Raw genomic sequence first — 21,708 nt, 5'->3', positions numbered from 1 at the left:
AAAGTTCTCGCCTCCATTGGGCACCCCGTACATGCAAGTGTTTTCAGTGCTCCGGTCTGCTATGGGTACTTTTTTTGCCTTTTTCTTTTGAAATCAGATTTTGCACACTTTGTGCCCAAGAAGGGAACTTACTTTTGGTGCAGTGGCCAACAGCACTGACTATTATCCTGTCTGATTGAGCAAATAAATATTGTTTTGTTTTTTTTAGGTCCCCATCTGCTCAATGTCCTTGTCCAAATACATAGTTTGCCATGGTCGGCACGTGAGATCTGCAGCCTGAATCATACAGACGGTACATATGGAAACACACATGGTGCATAGTCATGTGCATAGATTCGGGCACGTGTGAACTAGATGGCTGCACAGAATGGAAAATAACATCACTATTCTAATATTAGCATTCATGTATTCAGATGCTTGTCAACTTGCACCGAAACCAATAGCTGTTCTCTCCGTAAATCATTAGATCATATAACAAGTCATGTAATAGTGAATACTTTAAAAAGTCATCCTTATCCACAGCATAAAGAGGAAACCAAAGGGCTAACGTAGAGAAAGATTTGTGTCACCCTAACTTCTTTTTCCTGGAGCTGTCGAAGTCAAGAGTGGATTGAATCAGGAGAAGAAAAGAGAAAACTGGCATTCAATTCTTGCACAGGGGAGTGCGGTGTTTCTCTGATAAATGGGAATTACGAACCAATTTGGCACAAGCAAGTCAGCTGACGATCTGACCACTTTTGGGTTCGTCATGAGTAATTATGACAGTTTGTCATATGGGTCAGTGGTAAATACTATTTTACCACTCCTTTGCTCCTTTGCTCTTCAAAAAGATCCAAAGGCAGAAGAAATCGTAAGAGGTAATCTTTGGAAACCGCAGGTAGTGTCAAACCTTTCATCACTTCACTATGTTGGCCTGGTTTATGGTTATCCTCCTGGGAGAGAAAAACATTTTTTTTATTTTAACCTAAATCAGTGTGATTTTAAGTAGGACTAAAGCTGTCGGCCAACTAACGTAGAAGTCAAAAGAATTACCTCCCAGCTTGGTGATATCTGAACTCATTTCTTAGCCATGCTAGCAGCATAATAATCATGGTTCCATTGCGTGATCATGGTTCCCAAACAGGGAATTGCATGATTTTAGTAAACCCCTGATTTGTCTTTAGAGCCACCATGGTTTTGAGGGAAATGTCTCAACTATTGCATGGATTACCATTATACGTACATTCCCACATTCCCACCTGGGCAATATGTAGAAAATCAAACATCAACACAACAACATTTTTTTGTTCAAATTAACAACATATTAGAATTTCAGGACAGTCAATCCATATGACAGAAATTATATGAGATCTGTAATACAGTAGCAGTAGTGTCATTAATAGCAGACATATTTGAAAAAATATTCCTACTAATAGTAACAGCAGCTGATATCTAAACTCATATCACAATATCAATATAATATTGATACATTGCCCGGCCCTTTCCAAAAGAACGCTATCATCACGTCAACATGTTTCATTTGTCCAAAACTTTTTTTTTTATGAGCAAATACCTACAAAACTAATGACTTTCCCATCAGCCTCAGCTGTACTTTCTGTTTAGTGCTGATGAGCATGTTAACTCTGTAGCGGTCCCTCATTATTTGCTTCTTGCTGTCATTTCCCTTTTCCCAGTTCTTTTGAACTGAATGTCACGCTTCCCCTGAGTTGAATGGAGGCTCATTCAGATCATCTGCTGTGCAGGGTGTGGGGACGGGCTCCTAATGTAGAATTGAGAGCAGCTTTGTGGATTTACCCTCTTGGCCAATCAGGTTGCGAGAAGCCCCTTTCTTTAGGGCTTAAAAGAGGTGGAGAATGGCAACCACAGGTCATTCTGGTCCTTCCCTGACATAAGAGCAGACATCATTTCAGTAGAGATTTTGAGCCAGAAATTCTGGTGTTTGGTCCCTTTTGAGACTTCTTTGTCATCTTAACTTTTCTGATTGAGGTTGATTTTGAGTGTTCTGAGCAACAGTTGCTTGCTTAACAATAACCCAACGCCTGCATTGAAACCCTCTTTATTAAAAGACAATTCCTTATTATCGAAGAAGCATTTGTTGATTATTTAAGAGGCTTTTCTTTTTTTATTATTCAAGAGACATCTTTGCATTGGGAATGAACTTGTAAGCTCTGATTCTCCAAGTACACATTTCTGTGTTATGTGGTTGGGAACTTGTTCTCAGGCTTCTTAGCGATCAGCTGACATCTGTTGAACCGGCACCGCCACAGCACACTAAGTGTGTGCATATGTTCTTTTCTGAAGAAACATGAAACCAAAGGTGTGACCAAGTCATTGGGCCTCATGCAAGAACCACTCGTGTGAACAGACTCGTTAAGTGGCTTGTACAAATGATTCAGGAGAACTTGCCAAATTCACAAATTTGCTAGTATTTAGAATTTTCTCTTAGGTACAAGAACATTCAAATTAGACTGCTGTTATTTGAAATAAGGTTTTTACTGCAGTGCCTGACAGTGCAACATCACATACTATGTCAAGTATTCTTCAAGCCATTTTCATATCAAACCATTTTTTCCTTATTCCAGTGACGGTACGAGCCTAAGGTGACACGGCATTAACAGCCCTCGTTATTTTTTTTCCATTACTTCAGCTGGTCCCTTAATTCCATGCTGTTAAAAAATAGGTGTTCCTCTATGGATCTGAGGCAGCGGGACGAAAATCTCAAACTTGTAAATGTATCTTTTTATTCTTTGGTGCCGTGTTCATGAATGAACACTTCTGCACATATGGGACAGGATGCGTAGCCTTATATGGTATAGTTTTGGCATTTATTATGCTAATTTACAATTCTCATGAGTGCACAGGTTGCCCAAGTCACAAGTAAGTCTCAAGTCTTTGCACTCCAGTCCCAATTCAAGACAGGCAAGTCCCGAGTCCAGTCCCAAATCAAGACGGACAAGTCCCAAGCCTCAAACTTTTGAGTTTCGAGTCCAAAACAAGGCACAATGTGCTCTTCACCGAAAGTAGTGGTATTTGTGTCTCAGTCTGTAATTTTAATCCCACACATTTAGAATACTGAAATTTGTTTAGTTTTTTTGCTGACCACCGCATAGTTTTTGTACGTGTACGAAATATTCTTTGGTCTTTACCTATTTCATTTTTTTCCCAACCAGCGCTCGGAAACATTGTGTTAGTTCCTCACGGTCAAATGGATCCGGGGGAATTAAGTGTTGACTTGCTGCAACCTTAAAGTTAGTTTATTCAGGAAAAGAAGGGAAATTATTTGCTTCCTGGAACACTTTCTTTTTTTTTTTTTAAATAACCTACTTTTTTTTTTTAAATAACCTACTTTAAATTTCAATACTTTGAAATTGAGGGAATTGGCATCAAGTAAAAGGCTCAAGTCCAAGTGAGGACACGAGTCATTGGTGTTTATGTCCACATCGAGTTGCAAGACGTTTTTGATTTTGTCAAGTCTAAAGTCATCAAATTTGTCCTTTTTGATTTTACGAAGTCGGACAAAAAGCATTAGCTCGAAACGTCACTTGTGTAAGTGCTAATAAATTCCACCTAAGAGAGCAACAGCGTGTGGACCTTTTTATATATATTCATGTTTGCATGCAGACATTTAAAGAAAGGGTGCAGTTTCCTGAGTGCCACACACTCCAGCGTTTCCCATTACATATGCACCCGTCCTTTTTTTAGAATTTCAACGTACAAGTTGTTCTTTAAATTCTATTGATCTTATGGAACCATAGCAAGAAATTCACAGTTGGAAGAACATCCTTTGTTGCGATGGCTTTTAAAATATTTTTTGTAACTGGCTGTAAAAAGTCCAGAAAAGCACTAACTGGAGCTGTACTTTTTTCCTCTGTATGCTGTTGCCTCCATTACTGTCTGCCTATGTAGGTCAGGGTGGACAGTTTCATAAGCCGCATCAGCAAATCAAGCTCAGCAGGCAGTGATGGTGGGATTTTTTTTTTTGTTGATTAGGTCTTTCTTTCTTCCCTTTTATGTCAAGGTTGGCAATGGTTAGCTTCAAACGGACGAGAAATTGAACCAGAGCATACATGGTGTAAATATGTGTTTTCAGATATTAGCGATAATAGAGGTCGTAACATTTTGTTACTCACACCTCTGCACCACATGAGAGTGATTTTTCTTTTGTTAATAATGTCCACTGCATTACTCATACTGTGTGCTCTGAATGAAAGTGTTCCTATATGATGGGTTCTTTCTTTCTTGACATAATTAATGCGTGTCACTGTGCCACATTCTGGTCAGCTGAATGTAGGTCAGTGTGTTGGGTGTGTTTATTTTTGTCCACAAGGATGGTCTACATGGGAAAACTGAGTTTTAAAACTGATTTGAAAAGAATTGTGTGTTTTTTATCATTAAACATATACTCAAAACATATTTATTTTGTTCTACTCTTGAATATGGTATATTTTGAAATTGTAATTTATTTATAATAATTTATAATAAATCTCAAGATATGCTGTCTTTGGTCCGTCGCTCTCTCTATGTATTCATCATCATTACGCACTTCACATGAGTCGGAGACTACTAAGTGGCTCACATCTCATATTGTGTTCCTAACCCAGCCGTCTCCCTCTTTTTTCTCTCCCTTTCTGTCTCCAGTGGTGCCAGTCCTGTTGGTCTCGTCCTGACCGCCATAGTAGCCGTGGTTTACAAGGTGGCGATACGATTTGAGGGGTAAGTCTTCAAATGCATTTGGTTAATAAGAATGCACCTCAATATGCACCGAAGACACTGGAAAATTGCACCTGTCAGGCACGATCGCGGATGCATATGTCTGTCAATTTAGATCATTTAGACTCTCGGCACATTAAGGTCCGAAACGTCCTCCTCCTCCTCCTCCTCCGCTTCCTTGTCCATGGCGATTACGAGATTAGCCACTGACCTCGAGGACAGTTATGAGCGACCTACTTCTGGACATGGGTCCGCACAGAGGAAGCCATGTAGTAATGAACACACCCACGTACCACAGAAACACGCTGCTAATGCACAAGCCAGTCACAAATGAGGCCGATCCACGATCGTGTAATTCAGCCCGAAACCTGTGACTAGAAGGTAAGGCAGGTGTCAGATATTAAGATATTATTACCTCACACTGTGCCTGGGAAAAGATTCATACGATGCTATATTTATCGTCTGCCTCGGGCATAGACTCTGAATGCTCTCATTTAGTTTAACTCTGCAAGGGTAGCGAAGCGACCGGTTGGATATTGCCACACGCCGTGACTGAAATAGGTGAAAGCGGCAATGGCAGCGATGCAGCAACCACACTGCGAATGGAAATCAATGTCTATTGAGTTCGGACAATGGCTGTCAGCTTTTTCGATCTCACAATCCCCTGCGATGCAGAGTGAGACGCAGCGGTGAAAGCTGACACCAAATAATGACTTTTATTCTCCTCACATCTATTAATAAATCCTTTTAGGCTTTCACTGATTGCTTAAAAAGACACAGAATTGATGACACCTCTCACTTGTTTGCAGTCTTACTGTTGATTGAAACTGCTGGCTACAGTTTATTTATTTTGTGGTTAAGTGCTAATTAAGCGTAATTAGGCGTTTCCGAAAGTTGTCATTCAAACATCCATATTCAGGGTGACTAACTACCTGCATGTATACATGCACAGTATTCCACAGTATCCTGGTTATTGGGTCTTTTGAGTCTAAAATGATGAAAATGTGCTGTGAAATTAATATATCTTAGTAGAATCACTTAGATTGATGGAACTGGATGTTAGCACGCTAACAAGGGTACTTACTGCTAACGAGGGTTACCAATTGTATTAGCCCGGACGTCCACTATATTGGGCTAAATGGGTTTGTCCCTTGTCCCGTACTGACTGCTGCTCTACTCTGATCAGCGCCACTGTTCACAGTAATGTCAAGATGCAATATTGTCACAACTCGCGTCTATCCGGACGTTGCACATTGTAACTGTGGACCCGGTCAGTGGGGACGAAAGTAACACAACAGTATAAACTTGAATTGTTTGAACGTTGTCCTATGTTAATATGTAATTGCAAATTCAATTTCCAATTTCATCAAATGTTTTACAACAACAGTATCACTATAACTGTTAAGGAAAATGTAACAGTATTCAATGAACAGGTGACTCTGACATGGCTAATTTCAGTATGTATCGGACTCATATGGGCTCAGAGAAAATCAGGCGCACTCATTTTGCATCGCGTTACTTTCGTATTGCGGTACTTTTGTATTGTGGTACTTTTGTATTGCGTTACTTTTGTACCGGCTCTCCCCTACATCCTTCATCCTCCCGCTCACTGTCAATAGAGCACCAAAGAAACATGAGCCCCTTGACAACAGCTCTAATCCCTGGCTTAAGTTATTTTCCAAATTCTCTCAATTACACACAAGGAACCGAGCTGCTGTTCTTTGGTACTGCTGTTTGTTTGATTTATGGGCTTCAGTGGCGTAAAACTGTCAGAGCGTAGTGCAGAGTGGAGGAACATGTGGAGACACAAGGCATCTTCCTGTCATACACACACACACACACACACACACACACACACACACACACACACACACACACACACACGCGCCCAGGCTCCCTCACGGTTCATCACACACACAAGCTATCCTGGCACAGAGTGGTACGGTGTTCAAGTCTCTGATTTATTGCCCCATTATATGTTTGTTCTGCTGTATTTACAGACCATTCACTGAACTGATCTATGAGGAGAGAAGTCAGCGCCGCAAGCATGAATAATCCCATCCCGCCCCCGCCGCTTCCTGCTCCTGGTTCGGCTGAGGATTCCCTTCCTGTCAGACGGACAAGAGGACAGACGGACTCACCAACGGCGTAGATCATTAATCCACCTCCAGTGTGGATTCAACTGTTCCATTTCTGATTTGGTTTGATGCTCTTCTAATTAACGTGGATGCTACATTGAGTCATTTTTCTAATGTAATTTTGGACCACATGGTTATGGCCTACTTGGGCTGAGGATGGCACGTTAAAGAAATAGTTTGATAATCTGAAAAACAGCCTAAAATGATTTCTTGTTAAAGATTACATGAGAAGATTGATAGCACTTTTGAGGAACGTACGGAGCTAGAACTATAGCTGGTGATTAGCTTAGCTTAGCCGCAAGAAAGTAAATAAGCTTTTTTTCAAAGATGTCAAATTCTTCCTTTTAAAGCTGGATGTAGAGTAAAGACACACCCACCACCACCACCACCACCAACAGTCTACATCACGAAGAAGATCTGCAGCAAAAAATAGCAAACCCATCCATCCATACACAGAGCACACTTTTCAAAGTCACGTCAGGTATTGTTACCGGACTGCAAGCACAATACCGGCACCCTGCGCCGCACACACCTGAATGAAATTAAGTCACAATTGATGTTCAACGTTACACCTGTGTTCGTCAAGTGTACTGCCTGTGCTGTTAACATTCCTTGTGTTATTTGCAATGTGTTGTGTGCTATTTTTGACAAGATATTAGGAAGTTATGAGCAAATACTTAGAACACCGGGGAAGCAGCTAGCGTATTTCCTAAAAATGTTTTTTCACTAGTTTATCACTGCCACACGTTCCTAATAATTCTCTTTTATAAGTCATATAAAAATCCTACATGATGAGCATGTTTATTTAAAAATACTGGTTTTCGCAGTTTGTCTGTAAAGTGACAGCATCTCGTGCGAGTGAGGTTTTTCAAAGCAGAACAACCAAATCAAAAGGAGTTGTGGGGCACGAAGACTTTGTATTTTACACACAAACCAACACAAATCCGAGAGAACCTTCGACACTGCCATCGTTTTTGGTAACTGTTGTACAATGTGATAGACGAACCCTTTTAAATGTCAGAGGAGCTGTACCAATAACGGCTTCCTACTGTATACCTATGCAAACCATTCTGAACTGAACACCACACACTGCCTGTTGATGTGGGATATTTGTTATGTAATAAACGAGTGAGGTCTCTATTTGTGTCTCTATTTGTGTCACACGACGACTAATTGATGCACTCAATGCAGCGTTTTGGCAGATGCAGTACCTCTTTCAGGCAGGTGTCGGGGCATCGTGCATGATTCTTTTCTCTTTGATTGAGTCAGGGATAATCGGACAGTAGGATCTCTCTTCATGATTGCAACGCTCGGTGCTAATGATGCAGCCCCTGTGATACACAACACATTTGAGTGGTTTGTGATTAAAGCCCCGGATGGTAATCTTCTTAAAAAAAATATGAAATTCTCTTTACATCCCGACCGCAATCAAAAGACAGAAATCACTTAGTAAGTACGAACAATAGACGTGTTTTTTTTGTTAATGTTCATTATGATAATTTGGGGGGGGAGTAGCTTCTGAGGGAGGACTGAAGTGACTCAAGATTACCAACCATAGCTTCAAGTAGCTGCTTACTTGCTACTATTTCTCTATTTTCACCCTTTAATTCCAGGTCTTTGGTATTGTTCCACTCTGCTTAAGCACAGTCTCACAGTTACAATGGCTGTACGCCGGGTCAATATTTGCTCCTTCTCCCATACACTTCAATTGTAGCCTGTGCAGCAGACAAATTCAATGTGTTTCTTGTTTTTGTGCAGTATTCACTCTTGTTCAACTTTGACTGTGCCGTCAAAACAATCTCGACATAAGGAGCAATCTTTATCTGCTCGAAAGCTTTCAAGTACATTTTTGTCATTATTGTAGGGGTGTGTCATCGCTCTTATACACAGTCCAACGTATGATTACTCTCCCCAATATTTCTGTATTGCTAATCATTGGCTGAGTGCGGGGAAATGTGGTTGAAGAGAGCTTATGTGACTGCACTTTAAGAGAAAAGAGCTTGATAAAATGAGAGAAAAATAGAGTGGACCTTACAACAACTGTCCTCATGACAGACGGGGGCTTTAAGAGGTCACTGCAAAACATGGATTATGAATGATTCTCACCAGAGTGCAGAATATAAACAAAGAAATTCAAACGGGGTGGAAAAGCACAAATATCGCTCTACTATATTGCAATCAGTTTTCATCCTAGGGTATAGTAAGAAATAATAACTACAAAATACCTCACTTGCTTGGCAGAAAATGAATGAACACTGCCTCAATGTGAATGGCACTTTGCAAGTCTACTTTTAGTCTCTGATCTGCACTGATCATGTTAAATTTTGGCCTGAAGAGCAGCAATTCCAGAAAGTGGTGTCTAACACACCTCTGTTCTTGCAGTCACAGCGAGTAGCTACTTGCGTCAGAGACTAGAGCAGCACAGAGAGCATGAAACACACTTCTATCGACCGACGTATATCAGAGACCAATGTCTCAATCGTGGTATAAGACCGCTAAGTCTATAGCATTTAAAGGAGCAACATAGAATACTTGATTAATCGTATGGCCCTGCCCTGTCCGCTCAAAAGCTGCATGCAGATGTGTCACCCACAATTAAATCCTAAAGTGTATAAATAGGAATGCTTTTCAGTTGAGTTAAAGTACAAAGTGAGGTCATGTTAGGTTAGGTTGTCTGACTCAATGGCAATAGACGTATAAAGGAAATGGTGTCACAATTTGTCAAATACATGACCATGATATTTGGCTCGTACTTCCAAAGGTGTCCAAGATGGTCAAAAACCTTCGCTGCATCTAATGGTGTTATAGTACACAGTGTTTGAGATAGTTGTGCAGACATTTAGTGTGGAAATAGTAGGAGGCGGAAGAAGAAAGAGGGAAAAGAAGAGCGTAGGAGGAACCTCTGATAATGCTGGTGTCTGAACACCTGGAGTTGTGCAACACAGCGCTAACTACAGAGAGAGAACCAGTAGTCTATTTTCTTGTGAAATTATTGACATGTCGCCAAGCTAGCTTGCACTTCGGCCAGAAAACCCTTGTGACGCTCACCGAAGCTTGTCGTTGACGACTTGGAGCCACGGCTCACAACGCTTTGCTTTTGTTTGGGTAACGCTCTTGCAGAGCAGTTGTCAGGACGGTTGTCAGTGCGGTTGCTGTTTGGCAGTGTGAATGCTGCTTAACTGTTGTTTCTAGAGCAGCAACAGTAAGGTAATGGGGGGGGGGGGGTTTAAACACTGATGGAAACCTATTCCCCCACACACATTATTCCTCTTGCTCTACAGGTGCCCCGAGACACGCACATACTGGAAAGAGCCATGAGTCATTGAACAATGCATCCACACAGGTGACCAGGTCATGGGACACGGTGGCTCAGTGTGGAGATCTTGTTAATCTTAGCAGGACGCCTCGGGGAAGTCTGGAGTTAACGGAGGCTCTGAGCGGGAGCAGCCTCGTCCACTGACTCTGTGACGCACGCTCTGTAGTTTGTTGACCTGATCCGACGCGAACACAACAATACACTTTTTGTTTACCCCAGAGTGTGAAGGCTCAGGGGGCAGTCACACTTAGGGAAGTTTTCTTCGGTGGGAAACCGGAGGGGGAAAGCCTTTTTTTCTGGATGCAGCACGGCTTGGCTTGTTTAGCGCTCACAGGCTCCTCAAAGCCGGATTCACAAACAGTTTAGTTTGTACCTGTGTTGAGGGTTCTGTGGTCACACTGTAAGAGGTCTGCTGTTTGTGTGATTCCAGTTTTATTATGATGATCTCTCATAAATTGTACGTATCTTGTAATCTAAGTAATTAGCACAAGGACACCGTTCACAAATTTAAGTTATGAATTATTATTTTTTTAATGAAGGCCTCTACTTCTTACAAATCAAAGACATGACAGAAAAAAAATTGTAAAGCTTGAATAGTGAGACAAATAGTCAAAACAATTGTAATCCGGTCCATAAGGTAAGGATTGGTACCAATGCCGCATATGTGTACCCCTCATCCAGGCTGCATGGTGACTCAGAGCCTGGCTTTCATACAAATGAAACTAATGGCTGTAAGATGTCTCTTAACCCCGCTTTGATTGTTATCAGCCTATTAAATAGCCGTTAGCAGTTCTCATCAGGAGCATGTGAGGCGATAGGACCCTTCCCTGCCTCCTAATTGGCTCAGTAGGCCGTTATCATCTATTGGTTAGCTGGATCACCGCAGGGAGGTTCCAAATTGTTAGCCAGCGACTTAGGTGCAGTTTGCCCCGTGTGAAGCATTATAATGGTAGCGATAACGGCTTGTGTGGCCAGCCAGGGTTCCATCCAAATTTACAATAACACAAATTCTGAACACATTTCCAGATTATCATGAACAGAAATAGCAGATTAATACACTTTGAATGCCCTTTCTAATATTTAACTAGTCATAGTCATTAAACTATTGCAGAAGAAAAGGGAGCAACAATATGACATAATTTAAAAAGCGCCAGTCAATCCTCAAACAACAAAACAACATCAGTGACGTAGTAAACATGATGCAAATATTGCATTTATAGTAATCCCATGTATTAATATGAGGAAGGTTACTGTCCCCTCATCGCTCCACAAAGGTCTTATTTTTTGTCTGCCTGAGTGATGTTTGCATCATCATTCATTCACTGAGTCAGTTTTTATTGCACTTTGTCACATTTAGCTTTTAACGCCTGCCTCTTCAACCACACTTCCACTGCTACTCCAGAATGCTGCTGTCTGTCTAGGGGCGGAGCCAAATGTTGTGAACATTCGGGGCATTCTCCCCTGGTGAGATTCTTTTTCCCCATTTACAGCAGCCGTATGCACTATTTTTCAAGCCATTGATAATAAAATGCTGCCAAAAAAACTGTACATTATTTGGGAAATACATAATTGCTAAGGAAAAAAATCATCCTGTAGAGCCTCCATCCCACTAATTGTTGTCCAACTGTATAACTGTAAAACTAGTCTGTTGTTACTATTTTTAAGTTACATTATACATGGGTTTAAATATCTTTGTTGTTTGGCTATCATATCTGCTACATTTGAATCCATACCATAATAATATGGACTGCTCTAACTGCAAGTCAAGGATTACTTTACACAAACTTCATTCAGTTTTATGAAGCGCAACTGAACCACCTCCATACAGTACACACATCTTCATTTTATTTTCAATTTAATTCAATCATCACAGATAAATGATTTATGACATTTGCCAGCTGTAATTTTAAATAACAGCATCTCTTGAAGGCAGTCCACTAAACAAAGAGATGGAAACTGCTTATATTCTGACCCCGTACACACAAAGCTACTCTACTATACGAGTCTTTTTCCACAGGTAAGTCGTGCCGTCCTCATCTGCAATTGTACCCAGAGCGCCCCCTTCGGGTCACTTTGGCAACTGCAGCATCTCAAGCCTCCAGTCGCTCCAGTGAACGCTGCAGCAGCCTCTTCTCCTTCTGCCTGGCGACACGTTCGCTGCAGCAGTAACTGAGGATGTGAATAAATTCGTGTATTAATGGGACTTTGTATGCAACAGTGGTGGATACACAACTGGAGCCTCATCTCGAAGTGCAAAGATGTACTCACTGCATTGTTGTGCAAGGATATAACTGAAAACAGTGTTTAATGCTGCTTGTTAAAAATAATAAATATCTATATCTATCTCTCTCTCTCTCTCTCTCTCTCTCTATATATATATATATATATATATATATATATATATATATATATATATATATATATATATATATATATATATACATACATACATATAATAACCACACTTTAAAAAAACTGACTGTCTAGCAACATATTTACTCGTTCTGGAAGAACTCACATCCGCTGCCGAGGTTTTGTATTCTGAGGAAAATGTGCAAGAGTTCAACCTGATTTTCAACAACGTGCCAAACCGGGTTAAACACCGGAAGATGCGTTAATTATTGACTTGGCCAAGCTCGGTGGAAGTTAGAACTTTGCTTTCACACACGGCACCACATGTCCTGTCCCATCGCCTTAATGCTACCCAATGTGTTTTTGGATGGTCTGCTGCTCACTGCTTTCCCAGCGCTCCCGTTTTTTCTTCCTAAGAAATGCACAAACTGACGCACCAGCGAGGGATTGGTCCGCTTTTCCCAGCGCTCAATCAGGCCCCGAGTTCCTGCTCAATGAGCGGTGACGTTGGGGAAGGAGGAGGAGGAGCGCTCCGCCGCGTGCATAAATACGCGGCTCCAGTCCGGATAGCACACAGAAACACCACAGCAGAGTGACCGAGAGCATCTCCGCTGACCAATAAAAGCTGCTCATCCGTCTTTTACGCACACAGCCCAGAGAGAAAGAGTTCCTCGCTCTAAGATATAATCATGATTAAGAAGATGTCACCCTCCGAGAGCGATTACGACATCCCAGCAAAGAACTGCTACAGGATGGTGATTTTGGGATCCACCAAAGTTGGGAAGACGGCCATCGTGTCCCGATTCCTGAACGGGAGGTTCGACGAGCAGTACACGCCGACCATCGAGGACTTTCACAGGAAACTGTACAGCATCAAGGGAGACGTCTACCAGCTGGACATACTGGATACATCGGGGAACCACCCTTTCCCCGCCATGAGGAGACTATCCATACTGACAGGTACTTATCCACATTTGTTGCTTCATGTTTTTTGCAAGAATAGTTGTAGAGAATCAGAAAGAAATGCAAAAGTGCACTGTGCGCCTTGAGCGCACGGATGCAGTGCAAATGTTTTACCGTATGGTTAAAAAACACACATGTTGCGTTTAGAACACTTTGCATGTATCTAAAGCAGGCCAAGTTAACCAAATCTTCCTTCTCTTCCCCCCTCCAGGTGACGTGTTCATCCTTGTCTTCAGTCTGGACAACCGGGACTCCTTCCAGGAGGTGCAGCGGCTCAAGCGGCAGATCTTCGAGACCAAGTCGTGCCTTAAAAACAAGAGCAAAGAGAACATCGACGTGCCTCTGGTCATCTGCGGCAACAAGTGCGACCGAGAGTTTTACCGGGAGGTGCAGCAGGAGGAGATCGATCAGCTGGTGGCCGGGGATGAGCAGTGCGCGTACTATGAGATCTCCGCCAAGCGCAACGAGAACGTGGATAAGATGTTTCAGACTCTGTTTACCTTGGCCAAGCTGCCTCACGAGATGAGCCCCGACCTGCACCGCAAGGTCTCCGTGCAGTACTGCGACATGCTGCACAGAAAGTCTCTGAAAAACAAGAAGATGAAGGACATTGGGGAAGCGTTCGGTATGGTCACTCCGTGCGCACGGAGACCCAGCGTGCACAGCGACCTCATGTACATCAAGGAGAAGGCCATAGGAGGCGGCCAGGGCAAAGAGAAAGAGAGATGTGTGATCAGCTAAGCAGAGCGGCGGGGCACAAACTCAGTTCAAATCTTTGGAAGTAACAGGGAGCCCGGTGCGCCAGCTTGAGAGGCGACCTGTGCGGCCGGCTGCGCTCAAACTGACACGGGAGGTGTGGAGACGCCGGGGCCGAGGCTGCCGCCTCCGTGACTGCGCGCCGCGCCCTCTGGCGCAGCACCGTCTTCGAGGACACTTGACTGGAAACGCGAATCCTCTTGAACTGCCAAAAATAAAAGACATTTGAGAATGTTTGCTTATTCCGTCAATCGGAGCCCAGCGCGTGGAGTGGCTTCATGCCTTGTGAGACCCGCACATCGATGCGTAAAATGTGTTTAGTTGACTTCATGCCTTTCACAGATGCTAGAGGGGAGAGAAAAGAGACTCTATGCTCCGGAGGTGCAATGTTTGGGGGGAAAAACGTTGTTTACATCTCATCATCTATTGTACACTGGCTAATACACTTGAATGTTTCGTTGCAATCTAAAGTGTTTTTTTATTGTGAATGTATATTTATTGTTCATGTCAAGAAATCTTTATTTATAATAAAAATTTGAACTAAAACATATTTTTTCCATTGTTTCTCATTTCTTCTCTCTTGACTTCATGTTCTACTGTCGACCTTCTCTCACACAAACCACCAACCACATGCAGTGAACACACACGTAGACACTGCTGCCGTGACGCTCATCAAATACAGAAAATAAGGCACAGAGAAACCAGCTCAATTGTTCTGAGAAAGCAGGCCCTTCATGGTTGTTTGGAATCATAATATGAAACCATGATAATAGTCTCAGTGATCTGTAGAACAACCCGCTTTTATGAATTCACATGAATGAAGTGGACCTGTCCATCAAAAAGATGAGAGAAGTGTCCTTGAGCACAAAAAGTAACTATACATTCTGAATATGTGTAAATAGTCATATGCACACATGTTTAAAAGAATATGACAACATATGTGTTGAGGTGTAGCATGATTGGCAGATTATGCCTCTTTAACCCTTACACCCATGTTTGTCTTTATCAGGGGGGGACAGGGCATAGTGGGGGACAGCTGGTCAACAGTAGATGCCACATATGAGTGTTGTACATCATCTGAAAGCTGGGAACACAAAGATTAATTTGAAGTGCACCTAAGCACCGTGTGTAAAGATGTTCTTGTCATAAATCATAAATATAATTTCATTCTTTAATTAAAGCAAATTGTGAGAGTGTAAATAGGCTTAGAACATTATGATGGAAGTGTAGAACGGCCATCCACATGTTCTATTATGTCTCATATGTTTTGCAACAATTTTTGGGTTATATACCATTTGTCATACAGATTTGTTGCTGAATTTAACTTATTACCTGATTTCGACAATTTAAAGAATAATCAAAGAACCCTCCAAAATACCACAAGACCTTGAGGAACACCATAAAAAGTCAATTGTGCTATAATTTTACATCTTTTACCTTTTGACATTTTGAGACTTCCGCAAGAATTGAATTTTTCACTATTGTTACTATGGGGACTAACATCATCCCAAATGAATACAATTGAGCTCTCTCTTACTTTCCAGTCATACCAAATGTATGCAATGAGACGACTGCTTAAGGACCAGAGTATGCAGTATTATTCCAACACACAACATTTAACAACATAGGCAAAAATTACACATTTATACTGCAAGCAAAAAAAAAACAATTTTCATTCACGTATCTTGAGGTTAAAGGTCAAGGAAGCTATGTAAAAAACGGCCATGCCAGTTTTCACCTGGCCAAAAGTTTGCTTTGAAAGCAGCATTTAGCCTCCCTTCCTGAAACGGGAGGGGGGGTGCTGCACTGTCTCTACCAACAGATGCCTCTTTTAGTTTCATATGAGCCCTACAGTCTCTTAAAGACAGTAATATCTCCACTAAAATTGTAATTTCTATCCAATGCATTTCAATAACTGTACAACATAAAAACAAAGACAGGCTGGAGAATTGTTACGCCCCGAACAAACCTCACAGTTTGTGCTCATCACAGTCTTAATTCTACGTTATTTGCACTTGCTTCCAGAACCTTTTGGCCCTCAGAGATGACCCAGAAACACTGTGTCCAGTTCTTTCTCTCTGTCTCTCTCTGTGATGTGCCTGGAACCTCGCTATCAGCAATGATCCTGTATACTGTACCCGGTCAATTCACACACTCGCACAGAACATCCTGCATCATCCTGCGTATGTTTGAGGGAGAAAGTGTGTAAGGAGTCAGGGACACACAGCGGCGTACTGTAACACTGCCCTCCTGCTAATCAGTAACACCATGTGCTCTACCCCTTGTTGCATTCATTAAAGAAATACATAATTATGGCGTTTATTAGCATGCAGCATTGTCTCTGTCAGGAGGAGCAACATTTTGTTTTTGTGTGTTGATCTCTAATCTCAGGGGCACTCCAATAAAATACAAAAACAATAAATGGGTTGAATAAGATCAGAACGTACTAGGTTTACACACAGCAGGCCATTGTGAACCAGTCAGAGCATGCATTTTTTTATTAACATCATCCTGATAAGTGTCAACATTTGTACAGGCGTCACTGGCAGGGAGAGGATTAGTATACGCATCACAGTGCAGGAATCCTTCTTCGGAATATCTCAGCAAATATCGTTATCTGAAAAGTTTCAGTAAGAATATCTCAAGGTCAGGTGAAGTACCGCCTGACAAAAAGTCTGCGCTATGTAATACAGGAAATGCAAAGTAAAGGTTTTGCTCTGGTTATTGTTCAACACAGAAATCACCATAAGAATCTTTGACATGAGCACAACTTTAGTTTTCATGGCATGCCGGTTAGATGGTCAGATTTAACCATCCAGCCATCCATTATCCTCCGTTTATCCGGGGTCAGGTCGCGGTGGCAGCAGGCCAAGCAGGCTGACCCAGACGTCCCTCTCCCCCGCAACATTTTCCAGCTCATACCGGGGGATCCCGAGGCGTTCCCAGGCCAGCTGGGAGATATAATCCCTCCAGCGTGGTGTTCTGGGTCTTCCCCGGGGTCTCCTCCCTGTAGGGTGTGCCCGGAAAACGTCCAGTGCGAAGGAGTAGCGGCTCCAGATTTAACCAAACATACTCTATTATTCGGCATCACTATAGTTTGATTCAATTATTATGTCACGTTATTATACATTTTTACGTATGAGTCAGAAGGCTGTGCCAACTCCAGCAGCCTCTACTGTCCCAAGTGTACCAATTCCATACTACATACTATTTCTAAGCAGCTTCTGAGGGTGAAGGGTTCCCACTTGCAAAACGATAAAATTAAGTGACGTAAAAAAAAGTTTGCTTGTACAGTTTATTAAATAATTCTTGATTTTTGAGTGTGCTGTTGTTGTCCCACAATGCAATGCACAAAAGAAAGCGGGAGCCACTCACAGTTGAAAAAAACGAAGAACAGAGCATAGTGAAACATTTTGTATTAAATTAAAAACATTGTGTTTTGTCTTTGTGAAGACTGTCTTGCGTAAAGGGGAACTCCAAAAAGCTTGTGTCTTCAGTTTGAAGTCTGAAAAATTGTCTCAAGTGATGTCACTTGAGTCAGCCTCAGTCAGTGCTGAATACGACAAGTTTGAACATTTTAAAATATCAAAGGTTGTGGAGTTAGAAAGAAGTGAGTTTACCAGACCTCTGAAGCCTTCTAATTTCTGCTTGAGGCTAGCAGCTCAAGGCTACATTACTACTAGCATGACACGCCCAAAGTTGCATTGTGTGTCATGTATGCGGCCAGGTTTCAACAGGCAAGTAGTACACCAAGTGTACACTATGTACTTGCTAGTGTAGTGTGTGAATTTCAACAGTGTGCTGTCGTCTGATATCAAACACGGCTGTTATGCACACCGGAAATGATGATTGCCACTGTTAGCTTGCTAGCTCGCAGCGTTGGTGTTTTGTGTTTAAACTGCCAAATTGAGCCAATAAACAAGACTGAAGGCTTCTATCCGATAACAGTATAGTGGTACTTAAAGATACGAGATTGGGAGGATTTTTATTGCCTCGCAATGGCTAACAACATGGCGACTGCTGAGCCAGCGACTTGCAGCTAACGGTGCTAACAGCACTAACAGCGCAACCTCCCCTTAGGCAAGTTTGTGACTGCTGAGCGTGAGAAGTGTCCAGCGTTCCACACTCAACTTTTTGACCATTATGAGTACACCATTCAGATAATCATAGTGCACTGCCTTTTTCCCTATTTGTCAACACACGTATGTGGTCAAAAATGATCAGCCTGACGTACGTCATTAAAGACATGCAGGGTGAGAGAGAGAATGGAGATGTAATTGAAAAAATTGGGGACTAATGATACAGTGAAGGTACGTAGGATCCCGCTTATGCAACATGATGTCGTAAGTGACCGTAAGTGCCTTACAGCAAGGTTGGGGACATCAGGAAGTTGGCCAGGGCACCCTAATGCACGCAGTGGTGTCGTCACAGTTATTCTGGGAGAAATGGAAGCAGAGACGAGATGCCAAGGATTCAGCCTGGCACTCTCAGGAGAGTGATATCTGAGAGCCATCAGCTCTCGGCTCTGTGCATCCCAGGAGTGGTTTTGTGATTACTTTACACTATAGGTGTTCTCCCTTTCCGGCAACCAATCTGGTGGACTTCCTGCATATCTAGGTCGACAACTCCCGTTGTTGCCTCTGACCAGTCCTGTCTGGTTTCATTTGTGTTTCGTCATTTGACCTGTATTTTCATTTAGTCTGGTTATAAAGCTGGGTCACCTAACGCACTATTCACCGCACTCTGCGGTGTCCGTCATGCTGACAGCTGCATCTCTTGTCACTCCAGAACGGAGACCCTCGTCAAGCCATGCACTGCCATCACCAATTTACCAGAATAAAGTAAATAATTCAAACCTGTTTCTTTGTCTACTTCATATGGCAGCAGAGCAATCACACAATACTTACATGTAACAGTTGAGAATTCACACATCCAGCAGACATGGGGTAACATGCTGTTTCAGGCTACTTGGCAAATGTAAATCCAATATTCACTACAAGTTGTTATGTTCTGTTTTTGTTTTTTATGCTCAAATTGCATAAGAAAGATGGATTGAAAATGTGACCTGTTTTTGTGGGAGAATTACTTCTTCTTCTTTCTTATAACAAGAAAACCTTACATTGCAACTTGACAATATCCATCATTCATATGTTTTCGCTTTGATATAATAAAGAACATAAATCAGTCATAAAACAGGATTACGCTCTAATTTCTGCTGTGATGAGCGTAGAAACTGACGTGTGCATCAATGTTGAATGTCAGTGCAAAGTGACTTCACCAAGCAATTAAAACGGCAGCTGTTTTGTTAAACATGCTTTAGTGATGAAGCCACTAAATGGATAAAAAAAGCTCACCACAGTGGATCATTTAACAGAAAATAAACATTAAAAAATCACATCATTTACTTTATTTCCAAGAAGCCTTCACTAAATTACTAAAACGTCAGCCTCTTAACCAGGGTCTGATTTCTGTTACAACAATAAGGACATCACTATTCAGCATTTTCATCGGAGAGGGGTAACCGTGCTCCCTTGTATTACTTGGCAACCTCCTCAAATTAAATCCTCTAATAAAGGACGGGTCAGCTGGAAAAATATACAACCCCAATATGTCACCGAGAACTAATCCAGAATGTTTGGTAACCTTTGAGCCCCTGGCATTATGAGTGATCTTACATCACAAGTAGCTTTGAATGTTCTCCCCTACAGACTGCGTTCACATGGACATTTTTGTAAAAAAGAAAATGAGGGGGTCATCTTGTCCTGATATTTGCAGATTTTGTAACAGAGGAAGGAGAGACCTTTTTCTTTTTTACACACTTATTGCACAACGCAGGGCCGATTGTTGTTACGCCAAACTGTCTCCTGTTACAAAAAATGATTTACTGATACAGGGATGATGAGTAGCCCGGTCTCTGGCAGCATTAGTCTTAATCCGTAATGTATTTATGTTCCCGCAGAGCACCACAGCAGACTCAGACTAGGCTCAGACATGCTGAGATCAAACTGATAGGACACACAGGCCGGGATAGTGACATAACAACATACTGCACATGTAGTTGCCAGTTTATTAGGTCCACCTATTGTAGCTAACTCAGTTTAAAGGGGACATATCATGCTCATTTTCAGGTTCTTACTCGTACTTTGGGTTTGTACTAGAACATGTTTATATGCTTAAAAGTATGAAAAACCCTTTATTTTTCTCATACTGTCTGTTTAAATATACCTGTGTCTGTCTGAAACGCTGCGTTTTAGCGTCTGTCTCTTTAAGCCGCCCTCCCAAAAAAGCCCAGTCTGCTCTGATTGGTCAGAGTTTTCCGGTCTTCACAGCGTCACTGCAGCCGGGGACTCACTTTGTTTGTTATCTACACGGAGTTAAGCAGCACTTCTACCGGTGAATGTATAGTTGTGACATCACAACCCTATACGGAAGTCCTGACGACTCATTTAAAAGCCCAGTTTCTGAATACAGACTGTTCATTTCTCCCTAGAGCATTTTGATACTTTCACATTATTTATATAGCATCATCATTTTTCAGACCAAATGCCTCAATCAACTTGAGCTTTGGGGAATTGTGATGGGCATCATTCACAATTTTGATAATGAAAACAACTAGTTGCAGCAGTCCATTGCACCTGCAAAAGCAATAGGATAGGTTTAAATACTGACGTATTGTTTCAGGTCTCTCAGTGCCTAATCACCCACACCTGAATATCGTTCAACAATTAGCAGAGCTGTACATCTACTCCCAGAGAAGCAGTGCTGCTGCCCTCCTGGCTGCTGTTGCTGTTGAGTTTAAACTCTGTTAATCCTTGAACTTTGGTCTTGGTGACTTCATTAAGGAAGCCTCGTAGTGGGTCTCCGCTATTTAGTTGGCTTCATGCTTTGCGGCTAGTTCGAGAGATTAGTTTTGTCTTTTTTGTTCGACTTTTGTTCTTTTGCTTGTTATTTTGGCCTCGGAGACCCTGACGCCTAATTTTCCTCTGTTCCTGTAATATTGGTTGTTTTCTCTGTTAATCATCTCCACAGAAATAAACACCTGAAAGTGTTTCAGCAGCCTTTTCTTCCTGTGCTGGTCCCATGTCTTTTGCAACGGTTGGGTGAATCTTTTTATTTTTTTATGTTAAGTTAAACTGAGGTCGTAACAATTATTAAACTGATTTTCAATATCAGGCAATATCAACATTGAGGCAAGGCAAGAAATTGAATATTCTGTCAGAGACGAAACAATGTAATTGACAGGTTTATCATAAGATTTAGATTTTAAATCTATATATATATATATATATATATATATATATATATATATATATATATATATATATATATATATATATATATATATATATATATATATATATATATAAGGATTTTCTTCTTTTAAATGATTCAGAGTTAAATGTGCAAACAGTTTGGTGGCTTTACAACAATCCTCTCATACCTAATATGTCCGAGATGCTCTTCAGACACAGG

General features: G+C 41.6%; 2 protein-coding genes across 2 annotated transcripts in view; both read left to right on the top strand.

Moving 5' to 3' along the window:
* pemt (phosphatidylethanolamine N-methyltransferase) overlaps positions 1-7,988 on the top strand; it is a 63,106-nt gene extending 55,118 nt beyond the window's left edge. The window contains exons 6-7 of the mRNA XM_068704564.1: positions 4,639-4,713; positions 6,711-7,988. Of these exons, the coding sequence (XP_068560665.1) occupies positions 4,639-4,713; positions 6,711-6,765 (130 nt within the window). The 3' untranslated portion in view covers positions 6,766-7,988. The remainder of the gene's footprint in view (positions 1-4,638; positions 4,714-6,710) is intronic.
* Positions 7,989-13,102: 5,114 nt separating this feature from the next.
* On the top strand, positions 13,103-14,781 carry LOC137868052 (dexamethasone-induced Ras-related protein 1-like). The gene is made up of 2 exons (XM_068704563.1): positions 13,103-13,476; positions 13,691-14,781. Exons 1-2 carry the CDS (start codon positions 13,206-13,208, stop codon positions 14,218-14,220), a joined length of 801 nt encoding a protein of 266 aa, XP_068560664.1. The 5' UTR covers positions 13,103-13,205; the 3' UTR covers positions 14,221-14,781.
* Positions 14,782-21,708: the final 6,927 nt, after the last annotated feature.

Source organism: Cebidichthys violaceus, unplaced genomic scaffold (assembly GCF_023349555.1).
Source record: "Cebidichthys violaceus isolate CVI_PGR_0920_01 unplaced genomic scaffold, fCebVio1.0.p SCAF_95, whole genome shotgun sequence".
Lineage (NCBI taxonomy): Eukaryota > Metazoa > Chordata > Actinopteri > Perciformes > Stichaeidae > Cebidichthys > Cebidichthys violaceus.
Note: the sequence above shows the minus strand (reverse complement) of the source record. Positions and strands in the feature narration are given on the sequence as shown.

Excerpts from the sequence above, each read along its gene's own strand:
- LOC137868052 (XM_068704563.1), top strand. The coding sequence starts at position 13,206 with ATGATTAAGAAGATGTCACCCTCCGAGAGCGATTACGACATCCCAGCA. Across the intron at positions 13,477-13,690 it reads GAGACTATCCATACTGACAG|GTGACGTGTTCATCCTTGTC; the intron begins GTACTTATCCAC and ends TCCCCCCTCCAG.